General features: G+C 39.0%; 1 protein-coding gene across 1 annotated transcript in view; it reads left to right on the top strand.

Moving 5' to 3' along the window:
- DLC1 (DLC1 Rho GTPase activating protein) overlaps positions 1–13,609 on the top strand; it is a 427,792-nt gene that overhangs the window by 210,192 nt on the left and 203,991 nt on the right. The window contains exon 5 of the mRNA XM_007468094.1: positions 5,742–5,775. Coding sequence (XP_007468156.1) covers positions 5,742–5,775 — 34 coding nt within the window. The remainder of the gene's footprint in view (positions 1–5,741; positions 5,776–13,609) is intronic.

Here is a 13,609-nt window from a genome sequence, read left to right as displayed (position 1 = left end):
TCCCTACATGGAACCTACAAGTAGGATCTTCCAACCTGTCCATTATTTGAAGGGGTTGACTTTCAAAGGACCTTTTTTTTTGGCTGCGCTGCGTGGTTTGTGGGACCAGCCAGATAGAATCCCGTGGCCCCTGCAGTGGAAGCACAGAGTCTTAACCACTGGACCGCTGGGGAATTCCCTCAAAGGGCCTTCTTAATGGTAGTAGTCTATCATCCCGATTATAAAACACTGAGAAGAAAATAATTTATATAGGTGATATATAAATACATTTATATAATATATATTATATATATTAATTTATATTAAATAATTTATATGACATGACATATTAATAAAAAGAACATGTTAAAGAGGAAAAATCCTACTCTATTTTCACCTGAAATCATGAAGATGAAATTGAATCAATTAGAATGTTTCAGTTGTCATTATACGAAAATGGATTCAGGTAAGACACCCATTACTTATGTTACCATTTATGTTAGCAGCTTCTGTGTAGTTGGTGTAAATTCCTAAAAGGTATCCAGCTGAGGTCCTTCTGTAAGTGCAGAAAGCCATTCTAGCAACAGACCAAATGAATCAACATATGTCTACAACATTTCCGCAGGGCACGTCAAAATGAGCATTTCCCCAGCCACATTTCATGTCTAAAAACATAAACAGACACACACACAATCCAGGCTCCCACACACAGCTTTAAAAGACCTCATTTAGAGAAAGCAAATTGTTTCCTCCCCTTTTACTAAAAAGTTTCTCTTTAATGGCTTTCTAAAAATTCAATCGTAAAATACCTTAACAAATCAACATAAATGAAAATCTTTGCATGTGGAGAACTACAGGAGGCTCAGTACAGCCATAGGAGAAGTTGTTATCCTACCATTTGAATATCACAGAGAAAAATAACAAAAGACCATGAATAATTTTCTTCTCTCATTTGGAAGTTATTAGTAGACTTCCCTTTGTTCCATTGAGAAATGAGAGAAGAAAATATGAAGTTACAGCGAACCCATATGGCCAGCAGGAAAATCCTCTTTAATTGCTTTATTGCCAGAAATGTTAAATCACTTCCTGAGGATACAGTTCAAATGAAACATATGGCAGCTATTAACAAAAACCCCTAATGAATTCAAAAATATGCTTTTTATGGGAGCTTTCTCATAAGCAAGTCATACATGTTATTTAAACTATATATACAAATACACACTTGGCATTTTAATCCCACAAAGGTTTGATGAACACCTACTCTGTACCAGATGACACAGGCAGCTTGCATGAAATGTTTTTTCCCCAAACCCAGGAACAGATATTAGACAATGAAACCTCAGGACATGATCCCACATCTAGCCATGCCACTTCTCAGAAGTCAAAGACAAAAAGAAATCTCCTCACCAGCACTTCCTCCACATGGGTTCAATGCCCAGGAAAACCATATTCCATTTCCACCCAGGTAGTCCTAATTACCTACTATCTTCCTATACCTATTAATGTCACACCAGTGAGGGTGCTAATCACTGCCATTTAGCAACCTCTGCATGGAACTATTCTCATGTATCTTCTTCAATTGGATTGTGAATTCCACAAAGAAGAAAACTTTGCTTACAGCTTTTGTACATAGAATAATGTGAGGCATCTAATTAAGAATCAACTAATAGCTTTAATTAATTGAAAACCAAGTGTCAGCATTTTTTTTAAGTTAATGCCTTTCAACACTGTGGAATTTCACAAATCTAATCAATGTATTCATAAACCATTTTCTAAAGAGACAATTCTCCCTCAAATTCAAAGATAAATCAGCTGAGGGATATCCAGCTGTTATTACTATGTGGTTTTACTTTAAAAGAGAAGTTATTAAATCTTGGGTACATTAAACTTTGACTTTTCTTTCTCCACATAATAATATGGCCATTGAAGTTATTTAATGGAAGTGAGCTTTGGTAGCTTAAAGATTCATGCAGAACATGGGGTAAGCTTCTAAAGTAACTGGCATTGTCTACATGACGTATTGGCTTTGGCTATATGGAGGCTAAAATATTTTTGTTTGTAGGGTAACTCATTGATTAACATCTTTATTAAATATTTACTTATCCATGCTTGGTTACACATTTTGTAATCAAGTAGAATAAAATATGGAAAAGGCCTGTCACTGGTCAACTTGTGATTTGGTGTAAGACATTCGATTTGCCTAAAATGCCTTAGCTATAAGAAGAGAGAGCTTACTTAGAGAATTTCTAAATGTCTCATACAGATACTCCTGCACAAATATTTTGTAATCTAAGTCAATGTCTGCTCATAAGACCTCTCCAAACCTTTCTCCTCCTTCATTTCAAAATATTCTGATTAGTATTTTGAAATTAATGTTAGTGATCTCAGAGGTCAGCATGCCAGTTGTTGTGTCCTGGCTTCCATTCCATTACTGTGACCTTGCAAAAGTTACTCTATTTTTTAAGACTTCACAGAGTTGGTCTAAGGATTGAGTGAGTTTATGCAGGTAAGAGCTTAAAACTGTACCTTGTACATTCTGAGAACCTAGTAAGTGTTAGCTCTTCATACACTGAGGGACTTTCTCCATGAACGTCCTTTAATTACCTATCACCAACCTTTACAGTCTTGTCAATGAAAGGGTTTCTGTTTTGTTTTGTTGTTTATTTGCTTAAAACAAAAGAGAAAATTTAATTTAAAAGTCCTGATCTCCAGTCAGGGGGCAAATCTAGGGGCTAGGCTTAAAATATAATATATAGTATGGATTTAATTCCATTTTTAGACCTTTCCCAAAATATAGATATAAAAAGTAATCAAACATCACTAAAACTGTAGGAAGACTTTCTTGTCAAGGGAGTATAGAATCAGAGAAGTTCTTGAAACAAAGGAAAAATCCGATGATCCTGCTATAAATGAAAGGATGCTGAGGAAGCTGCTTACAGCCTATACAGTCCCTCTGATGCCCTGGTCTCTGGACGTGGTTCTCCACTCTGCCATTTAATAACCTAATATTCTCTTCATGGCTGCATCTTTGCCAGGACACAGAGTCAGTGTTCACACCCAGAGAACAAAAAGTGAACAACTAAATGTAGATCAAGATTAAGTCAAAATATGCTTTCACTATAGATCAATCTTGCCAAAAAAAAAAAAAAAAAACCCTCTATTTTTTTATCTGTAGAAAGATTTTTCCCTTATTTGAAAAATTACTTCAATCTCCAAATCCTGTAAATTCCAAAGGTGAGGATCTCAAAAATAAGCAATATCTCACAAAGGTATAGGTGTCTTGATCTTTGATATTTCCAGAAATGAAGATTGATATTATCATTTCCTTAGGCTGATCTACAACAGAGGTGCACGTGAGCCTTCCTTCCTTTCTCTCTCTCTCTCTCTCTCTCTCTCTCTCACACACACACACACACACACACACACACGTGTGCACACACACACACATTTGCAACAAAATTAATTACCCATTTGAGCCTAGTTTTCTTACTTCAACTCTGAGGACTTTGTCCCCTAAATAAGGGGAGAGAGACATGCTTGTAGACATCTTGTGTGGTCAGTGGCTGTGGAGTAGAAGGTGTCAAATCCCAGTGGCCCAGATAGATTTATAAAAGGCTTCCAATAACAGTTAATACTGTTAATATTAATACTGTTAGTACCAATACAGTTAATACACTCATGTTAACTGTATTTTATACATGAGTAACTGAGGTGAATGGCAACCAAAAGCTCACTTCCTTAGTTTGTTTTAGGGTATTGACAAGGAGTAGAACTATACTATTCTACTTTAAAGTCTGTTAAAGACCTCTCATTCTGAACTCTATTTTCTAAATAATAGTGATAGATAATAGATACTGGGAATTGAACTTCTAAACCTCTCATATCAGTAATTTGGCCCATTGGCCCAGTGCCCATAGTAACAAATAGTAAGAGCAGCTCCCTTTTCCCAGGGACTTCATGTGCTTTACAGAAGCTACTACGTTTAGTCCTTTCAGCAGCCCTGTGAAGTAGAGGGGTTTATCCCCCTTTTATAAGGGAGGAATCTGAGCCTCGAGGGGACAGAGCAGAGACTTGAAAGCCCAGACACTAACCAAACAATTTACTTTTTCTGCCTCCCAAAATAGGACAAAGAAATCAAAATACAAAAATACAATCCCAATTCACATGTGTTTTTAGTCTCATTTATTGCCAGTATCTTTTAAGGGTAAGATGGGTCAGTCTTCAGAGAGGAAGACAATTACATGACTGATTTAGCATTAGCATAACTGGCTCTAGTGACTTTACCAATAGCTCCACAACTTTTTTTTTTCTTTTCAGCTATATTGAGGTGTAGTTGTCAAATAAAATTGTAAGATATTTAAAGTGTACATTGTAGTGATTTGATATATGTATACATTGTGAAAGGATTCCCCCTTTAGTTAATTAACACATCCATCACCTCATATACTTTTTTGGGAGGTGGGAATATTTAAGTTCTTCTCTCTTAACAAATATGAATTATATAGTACAATGTTATCAACTATAATCACCATGCTTTCATTAGTTCATCAGATCTTATTCATCATACAGCTGAAAGTTTATACCCTTTTACTAATCCTTCCCTATTCCCCTACTCCACCAGCCCCTGGCAACCACTTTTCTACTCTCTCATACTATCAGTTGCGCACTTTTTTTTTTTTAAAGAATCCACATATTAAAAATACCATGTTGTATTTGTCTTTCTCTGTCAGGCTCATTTCACTTAGCATAATGCCTTCAAGGTACATGTTATTGCAAATGGTACGATTTCCTTCTTACTCATTTTTGAATAATATACCGTTATACACACACACACACACACACACACACACACATCCACACACACACACACACACCCCACATCTTCTTTACCCATTTATCCATTGATGGACACTGAGGCTGTTACCATATCTTGGCCATTGTGAATAATGTTGCAATGAATATGGGAGTGCAGATACCTCTTTGATATCCTCTTTTCATTTTCTAATTAATTAATTCATTTATTTATTTTTGGCTGCCTTGGGTCTGTTGCTGCACGTAAGCTTTCTCTAGTTGCGGCGAGTGGGAGCTACTCTTTGTTGTGCGTGGGCTTCTCATTGCAATGGCTTCTCTTGTGGTGGAGCACGGGCTCTAGTCACGAGGGCTTCAGAAGTTATGGTGCACGGGCTCAGTAGTTGTGGCTCGTGGGCTCTAGAGTGCAGGCTCAGTAGTTGTGGCGCACAGGCTTAGTTGCTCCGCGGCATGTGGGATCTTCCTAGACCAGGGCTCGAACCCATGTCCCCTGCATTGGCAGGTGGATTCTTAACCACTGTGCCACCAAGTAAGTCCCGAGTAGTTCTATTTTTAGCTTTTTGAGAAACCTCCATACTGTTTTCCATACTGGCTGCACCAAATTACATCCCCACTAACAGTGCACAAGGGTTCCCTTTTCTCTACATCCTTGCCTATACTAGTCATCTCTTGTCTTTTTGATGATAGCCACTCTACAGGTATGCGGTGATGTCTCTTCGTGGCTCTGATTTGCATTTTCCTGATGATTAGTGATGTTGAGCACCTTTTCATGTGCCATTTGTATGCCTTCTTTGGAAAAAAAATGTTTATTCAGTTCCTCTTCTCTCATATTTCTAGTGTCAGGTTCTATTTAATTTTTGCTTCATTTATGGGACATCATTTTGTTCCTAATAAAGTTATTTGCTGTTTCCTTCTAATAATACCACAATTTTGTGGCTTTTTTTCTCTTTCAGGCTATTCCAGGTACTTCAGAGAAGGAAAAGGCTGGTAAGTTGACATTGGTTGTGTTTTCACTCCTACCTATTTTAGAATAAAATTCCATCTTCATATAGATATTTTATTAAATATCTAAAATGTATACATCTTGTCAGTCTCTGGGAAAAAGTTATGGTTGAATTCCTGAAAAATAAGTTTTGCTCAAAATGTAGGAAAAAATATGGTTTTCTAGCATAGCATTACATTTTCTTAGAATAAGGTGTGTACTTCTTGTAGCATTAACTGTAACTGCAACCACAACTTTTTTCTTGAGGAAAATAATTAGATGTCATTCAGTGTACTGAGGAATGATCTTTGGACATCTGTTGTTAATACAGTTGGCCCTTCGTATCCATGGGTTCTGCATCCACAGACTCAACAAATCTGGGTTGAAAATATTTGAAAAAACAAAAAATTCCAGAAAGTTCCAAAAAGCAAAACTGGAATTTGCCACAAAGGCAACTATTTATATAGCATTTACTTTGTATTAGGTATTACAGGTAATGTAGAGATGAATTTAAAGTATACAGGAGGATGTGTGTAGGTTTTATGCAAGCACTGGGCCATTTTATATAAGGGACTTTAGCATCTGTGGATCTTGGTGTCCATCAGGGAGTCCTGGAACCAATCCCCTGCGGATACTGAAGGAAGGCTATAATTATCAAGATTTTTTAAAATCTTAGTAGCTTATTTAGTAGTCCTGGAAAAAGATGTACTTGTTTAAAGCTGATGTCATACCATCAAAAATATAATTGTGAAGTAATATGAATAGTTGTACTAGAGAAAAATTATAATATTTTCTATGCTTTGTGCTATGATTATAACTACTTAACAGTATTATGGGAAATGGATAAGGACTAATGAAAAATACAGAAATATGAAAAATTACACTGAATTGATGGAGTTATGTGCTTTTTAAAAATCTTTTGATCCTCCTCAATATTGTCTTATGTTTTCTGTGTAATAATAATCATCTTTTTAAAAAACTGATTAAAGGTGCTTTACCAAACTTGCAGCATATCACTTAGCTCTTAGACGTGTGTAACTTTTGAGCCAATTTAAAAGTTTAGAGTATCATCTAAAAGGTGTCACGACTTCAAGTGACTTTACACTAACACATTATAGTTGGTCTGATAGGATTGTTATATGGGAAATGTTCTCTGTCAAGTTCAGTGATTTGATTTTTGCTGCCAGATAGTTTTCACACACAAGTTTTCATAGTTTGTGTTCTTCCATGAGCTAAAGTGTTCTCCTCTGTTTAGGCTGTGTCTGGCCTCTTCTCTCTAATACGTTGAAAGGTAAGCCTTCAGAATAGAAGGAAAATATTGAACTGGCATCACGTGTCAGTTCAAGAGAAAAACTGCTTAGTTTATCTATGCATTGGTATTACTTGGATTAATAATATATACTAAACGAATTCAAATTACCATTCCAGAGCTCTAATACCTTCAATAATAGATGTATCAGCTATCTCATTAGGACAAGACATAAATGGTTAAGAGAGCATTTGCATCACAAAGAAAAAGAAACTTAGCCAAAGTTGTGCTTTGTCTTGAGTTGTGACATTCTCTGTAATTCGCAAGATTGGCTGCAATTTAAACAAGTGTGTAACAGAGCAAAGTTGTCATCTTATTCCAGAAAATCAGCAAATTTTTTCATACCCCAAGGAGAAAATTAGGATAGGAATTCTTGGCTAGAGGGAAAGGGGGGGGAGGGATGGAAATGCCATTGCTTGAGGGACTGGAGAAGCAAAGACTTCTCCCTCTGCCAACTAAAATGGGAAAGAGTGAGGAGGGATGGAAATGCCATTGCTTGAGGGACTGGAGAAGCAAAGACTTCTCCCTCTGCCAACTAAAATGGTGTCAATGTGATAGGGAGAAGCATTTCAGTTATCAAGCTTCTCTTAAAGATAATATTATTAAAACAAAGAGCTAATTAAACAGAGAGCATAAATATAATGCTGCCACCACTTTTTGTCATAATCCTGGATATTTTCCTCCCCAACAAAAACAAAAACATGAAATCAATTGTCACTATTTAATGATCTCTTTTGATCATTTCTATACTGCTGGGGCACAAATTTTAAAAGTTGATAACTTCCTTTCCCAGAGGTTCTGCAAGACGATCTGTGAAAGGTAGGATCCACCCAATGGATATATATGACCTAACCAGGCCCCTGGATGTCCCATCTCTGATGTTTAACCCAGGATGGGCTGATTTCTGCAGAACCTGGCTTCTGTGTATTAAAATATTAGAACGATGGAAATTTACTCCACAATGGATTTTAATTTAGATTTCTTGAGAATGTACTGATTACTTTAAGAGGAAATACAATTTTGTTTGACAATATAAATATAAGAAAGAAATGATTTTTTAATCAGTGAATTTATATGTCAAGATAAAGGGTTATGTTTGAATATTTTATTCAGTTGGTAACAGATTTGCCAATTCAAAAGAGAATATGATTTATTTCAAAAAGTTTTAAAGGACCATGAAAGTCCAATCAATTTCTTCTATTTCTAAAATTTGTGATGCCATATTTAAAATATTTTTAGTGTTTTATACACAAATGTGAATCTCTTTATTCCTCTTTATGAATCTCTATTTTTAAGCTCTGCTAGACAGAGGAATGGCAAGGAAGGCAGAGGACCCACTCAATCTTCTGGGGGTTAATTGAGCCTCTAAATAGGGTTAAGCTTCATTCCCACCCATAAGCCCTGTCATTTTTTTTTTTCCTCTGTTTTGCTAGATGAATGTAGCCTATTGTTTCTTATTAAGAAAATCTATTTTAATCTATGTGACCTCTCATCCAAGCCAACTGGAACCAACTCCACCAGGCTTTGTGAAGCTCTAAACAAAACCATTTTGGGAACATTCCATTAATAATTCTTGAGTTGCAGTTGTGTGGTTGCCCCAGTGTGTGCTTTATTTATTTATTTTTTCATAAATTTATTTATTTTTTGGCTGCATTGGGTCTTTGTTGCTGCACAGGGCCCTCTCTAGTTGTTGCGAGCGGGGGCTACTCTTCATTGCAGTGCGTGGGCTTCTCATTGTGGTGGCTTCTCTTGTTGCAGAGCACAGGCTCTAGGTGCACAGGCTGCAGTAGTTGTGGCACATGGGCTCAGTAGTTGTGGCACACAGGCTTAGTTGCTCTGCGGCATGTGGGATCTTCCCGGACCAGGGCTCGAACCCATGTCCCCTGCATTGGCAGGTGGATTCTTAACCACTGTGGCACCAGGGAAGTCCCAGCGTGTTCTTTAAGTAACCATCTTCTCTTCTGATCCGTGCTGCTGTGTAAATTCAGCCTAGTGGAATCATTCTGCTGCTTGTGACAAAACCCTCCAAGGGGAGGCTATTTTGAAACAGCATCCCATTGGTTCATTTATTCCACAAACACTTACTGAACAGCAACATATAGTAGGCATCATATTAGGTTTTATCAAGGAAGCAGTTATGAACAAGGCATGGTCCTTGCCTGGAAGGAACTCAAATTCTAGCTGAGCATATTTCATTGGGCCAGCATCCCCCTTTTCCTCTTCTTAATTGAAAAATTCTTAACCCAGGTTATTCAGAAAGCTTCCCAGGAAAAGAATCAAATAAAAATATTGTTCTCAAGAAATTCTATATCGGAATGCGTATTCTCCAGATCTGAAATAGAGTCCAATGAATTTGTTTTAAAAAATCAGAATTAATCACACAAGTATCAATACGTGTAATTGTATCCAAAACAGAATAATTTCATTTAACTTCCCTTATGCCACCAGAATCTGTAAAGAGTGGGCCCAATGCCATTGGTATATTTTCCAGCACATCTGCTTCCTATCCATGTGGCCTTGAGCAAGTTACTTAACCTCTTCATTTTCCCGTTTCTAAAGTATAAATAAAGAAGTTTGCCATGTTGTTATTGTAAGGCAACAATGCTTGGCCCAAAGTAGGCTCTAAAACATGGTAGCTGTTTCTTATGGTAATGAGTTGTGCTTATAACCAGTACAAGCCAAATAGAAGCTACCTGTGTTACTGCTGCTCTGGTCTGCTCCAAGAGTTTTTCTGCCTATAGTACTGTAGGACCTAGACGTGGTGTTCTCTGACCAAAACCTGCAGCTGCTCTGATCCCTGCCTTCACACATCTCCTTTTACTAACCAGCTGCCTGGAGTTATGCCCCATCCCATCCCAGCTTGAATCTCTCTTACTCTCTGTTCACTTCAGTTATTGGTTCTTCTACCTTATCTGTCCTTCATTTTGAATGTGCCGTACTCTCCATACTCATTTCCACATGCCAACTATGCCAGCTGGCACCAAAGACCACACCCAGTGAGCCAGCTTCCCAGTTGTCAGGCCCTTCTGTATAGTTCCTTCCCTCCACATTGAATCTGGGTGGCATTGTGACTTCTATAATATAACGGACAGAAGTGATGGCTGTGCCAGTTCTGGCCTAACCATTAGAAAAGGCTTGGCATCTTCTGCTTCTGTGTTCTCAGAAGCCAAGTTGCCTGTGAGAAGTCTGACTACCCTGATGAAAGATAGGCCACATGGAGAGCCCTGGAGGATGAGGAGCTCTGTAAAGAGACATGCTATGTGGTGGAGCACTAAAGCACCAGATACAGTAGGGAAGAAGTCATCTGGAACATTCCACTACAGTCAAGCCTCCAAATGACTCCAGCCCCAGCTGCCATATGACTACAACCATATGAGAGACCCCCAGTGAGACCAGCAGAAAACCACCCATCTAAGCCCAGTTAACCCACGGAATTATGAGAAAGACAGTAAGTTTGTTGTGTAGAAACAGATATCTGAATCAAAACCTTCAAGCAAGAGATCCTTGACTATATCCAGTCCTTTGCCTGAACTTCTAATAGTAGTTGGGTTGGCCAAAAAGTTCGTTTAGGTTTTTGTAACATCTTACGGAAAAACCCGAACAAACTTTTTGACCAACCCAATAGTAGTCAACAATTTTTTTTTTAAATGTATAACTGAGTCACCTTACTGTACAGCAGATATCAGCACAACACTGTACAACAACTGTACTTGAACAGCAACAAAAAAACCCTAAAAAAACCCCGTGTAACTATACATCTCAATCCTAGGTATATATATACACGTACCGGCAAATAAATGAGAAATAGGCTAGATATTAACAATTGTTGTTTTGGGGTAGTAGAACTCTGGGTGACTTTTTTTTTGCTTCATCTATTTGTCTAACTGGCCTAAGTTTTCTTTAGTGAGGAAATCTATATAATGAAGGTATGGAATTTTAAATTATGTCACAATTGGGAGTAATTTAAGCAAAACTTGCCTAAGTGTACAGAGTGTGGTGGACTAGAAAATTTTTCAAAGTTCAGGTTGCTGTAAAAGGATTGGTTCTAGAACTTGGCATTAGGTGGGTGGGTTAGCTCAGGAAGAAAGCATAAGAAGGGGATATGATGGTTGCACACAACCCTTATTGTCATTCAGTGGGTGGTATTTCCAGGTGTCATGTTGACCACAATCCCACATGAGCTGGGGAACCCCGGTCTTCTTTTCTGCTCAGGGTTAAACATGCCGAGAGAGGGTGGTTCACACAAGTCACCCACAGAACACACCTGTGACTCTCACAGCTGAATCCAAGTTTTCCTTTTCACCTTTCTGCCCACTTGGCTGGAGCCAGAGGGAAGGGAAGAGGAGGAACACAAGACACGGTCTGTGCTCTACAGCTGATCCACATCCCCTGATCATGCCTCCTGACAGCACACAAACGTCCTCACAGTAAACCTCTGGCAACTGATGATATTTCTCTTCCAAATAAGCTCATTGTTCATGGAAGAGACAGGCTTAAACTTGGGAATATTATCATCTGTATAGCTCAGTATCATCTTTAACCCAAACTGAGAGCTTCCGTGTTGGAATATGCAATGGAACACAGGATATCATCTTTGCTCTCACGGAATTCACAGTTTAGCTGCACTGCTGAGATATTTACATATGAAGAAATTACAATATAGGAAGATTATAGATACTAATTTTTTTAATCGATCTTTATTGGAGTATAATTACTTCACAATACTGTGCTAGTCTCTGTTGCACAACAAAGCGAATCAGCCATATGCGTACACAAGTCCCCATATCCCCTCCCTCTTGAGCCTCCCTCCCACCTTTCCTATCCCACCCCTCTAGGTCATCACAAATCACTGAGCTGATTTCCCTGTGCTAGCTGTTGCTTCCCACCAGCGAACTATTTTACATTGTCTAGTTTCCCCAGCGCCACGTATTGAAGAGGCTGTCTTTTCTCCATTGTATGTTCTTGCCTCCTTTGTCGGAAATTAGGTGCCCATATGTGCGTGGGTTTATTTCTGGGCATTCTATCTTGTACCGTTGATCTATATTTCTGTTTTTGTGCCAGTACCATACTGTCTGTTTTTTTTTTACATCTTTATGGGAGTATAATTGCTTTACAGTGGTGTGTTAGTTTCTGCTTTATAACAAAGTGAATCAGTTATACATATACATATATCCCCATATCTCTTCCCTCTTGCGTCTCCCTCCCTCCCATGCTCCAAGAGTTCTTAAATGCTTCCTCTGGGCACCAATTAACACATGAGCAGCTGTCCATGTGGAAGAAAGAGATCACTTTCTCCAAAAGCCTCTGAGTAAGTTAATTCAGACAGAGGTCATCATAGCATAGGCAGACTTGGCCATATTGTAACATCTCTTTAGAAATTCCTAGCTCTATTAAGGTTAAATTCTCTCTAGTGAACAGATAATCTTTGATTTTCACAAAAGGTTAGTCCCTAAGAAATGTATACCCTGAGTCCCATTTTCCTAGGACTCCCCAGCATCCCTAGACCGTGGAGTAATTGGATCCTGTCTACCCAGCTCCCATCCTCCCTCCCTGACCTCCTGCACACAGTCCTGTCAACACTGCCACCTAATCATCCCGTGTCCATTCTTTCTGCTATTGTTTTAAAGCAGGCTTCACTTTGCACTGGACTTTGAAACAGCATCCAGAGCTGTTTCCCTGCCTTAACTGATCATTACACCTGTTCACTCTCTACACTGTCACCAAAGTTATCTGTGAAAAGCATCACCTGATCACATCGTTTTCTACTTCAACATTTTTTGGGCCTCCTTACTAATTACAGGATAAGATCAAACTTTCCTGCTTGATGTAGCTGTGGCCATTTGTAATCTGGATGCAGTGTATGGTATTGGATATGCCCAGCTCACCCCTCAGACCCACCCTCCACCCTACTTCTCCCCAGCTCTGTGACCTGCAGGCAGACCAGTGTGGGCAAAATCAATGGGCTGCCCTCCTTTCAGTTTTCCTGTCGCACCAGTGAGGAGGCCCAGCAAGAGACTGACGGTTGGGAGGACAGTACGGCTGTGAGGTTGGGTAGTTTATTCCCCCTTCGGCTTCCCGAGGAGTCACTGCTGGCCTTTTCCACCCAGGTTTCCAGATTCTGACAACCATTCTCTCCTCTTGCCCTGTGGTTCCCCTACACCTTTATCAATAGTTCTGTTACTAAACTCCCCTCAGTTTACCCAGGGTGCCATCTGTTTCCTGCTAGGAGTCTCACTGATAAACCTACCAATGTTTTCTCTTCTTTCTATTCCTTTGTGTTCATTGGTTGGTTTGTTTGTCCAACTTTAGCCACAACATACAGCCACAGAACCCCTTCTAACTTTGGATCTTTCTACTTCTACGTAGATGGTGCACTGCCTTTTTAAAAATACAGATGATAGGGCTTCCCTGGTGGCGCAGTGGTTGAGAGTCCGCCTGCCGATGCAGGGGACACGGGTTCGTGCCCCGTCCGGGAAGGTCCCACATGCTGCGGAGCGGCTGGGCCCGTGAGCCGTGGCCGCTGAGCCTGC

Source organism: Lipotes vexillifer, unplaced genomic scaffold (assembly GCF_000442215.2).
Source record: "Lipotes vexillifer unplaced genomic scaffold, Lipotes_vexillifer_v1.1 scaffold436, whole genome shotgun sequence".
Classification (NCBI taxonomy): domain Eukaryota; kingdom Metazoa; phylum Chordata; class Mammalia; order Artiodactyla; family Lipotidae; genus Lipotes; species Lipotes vexillifer.
Note: the sequence above shows the minus strand (reverse complement) of the source record. Positions and strands in the feature narration are given on the sequence as shown.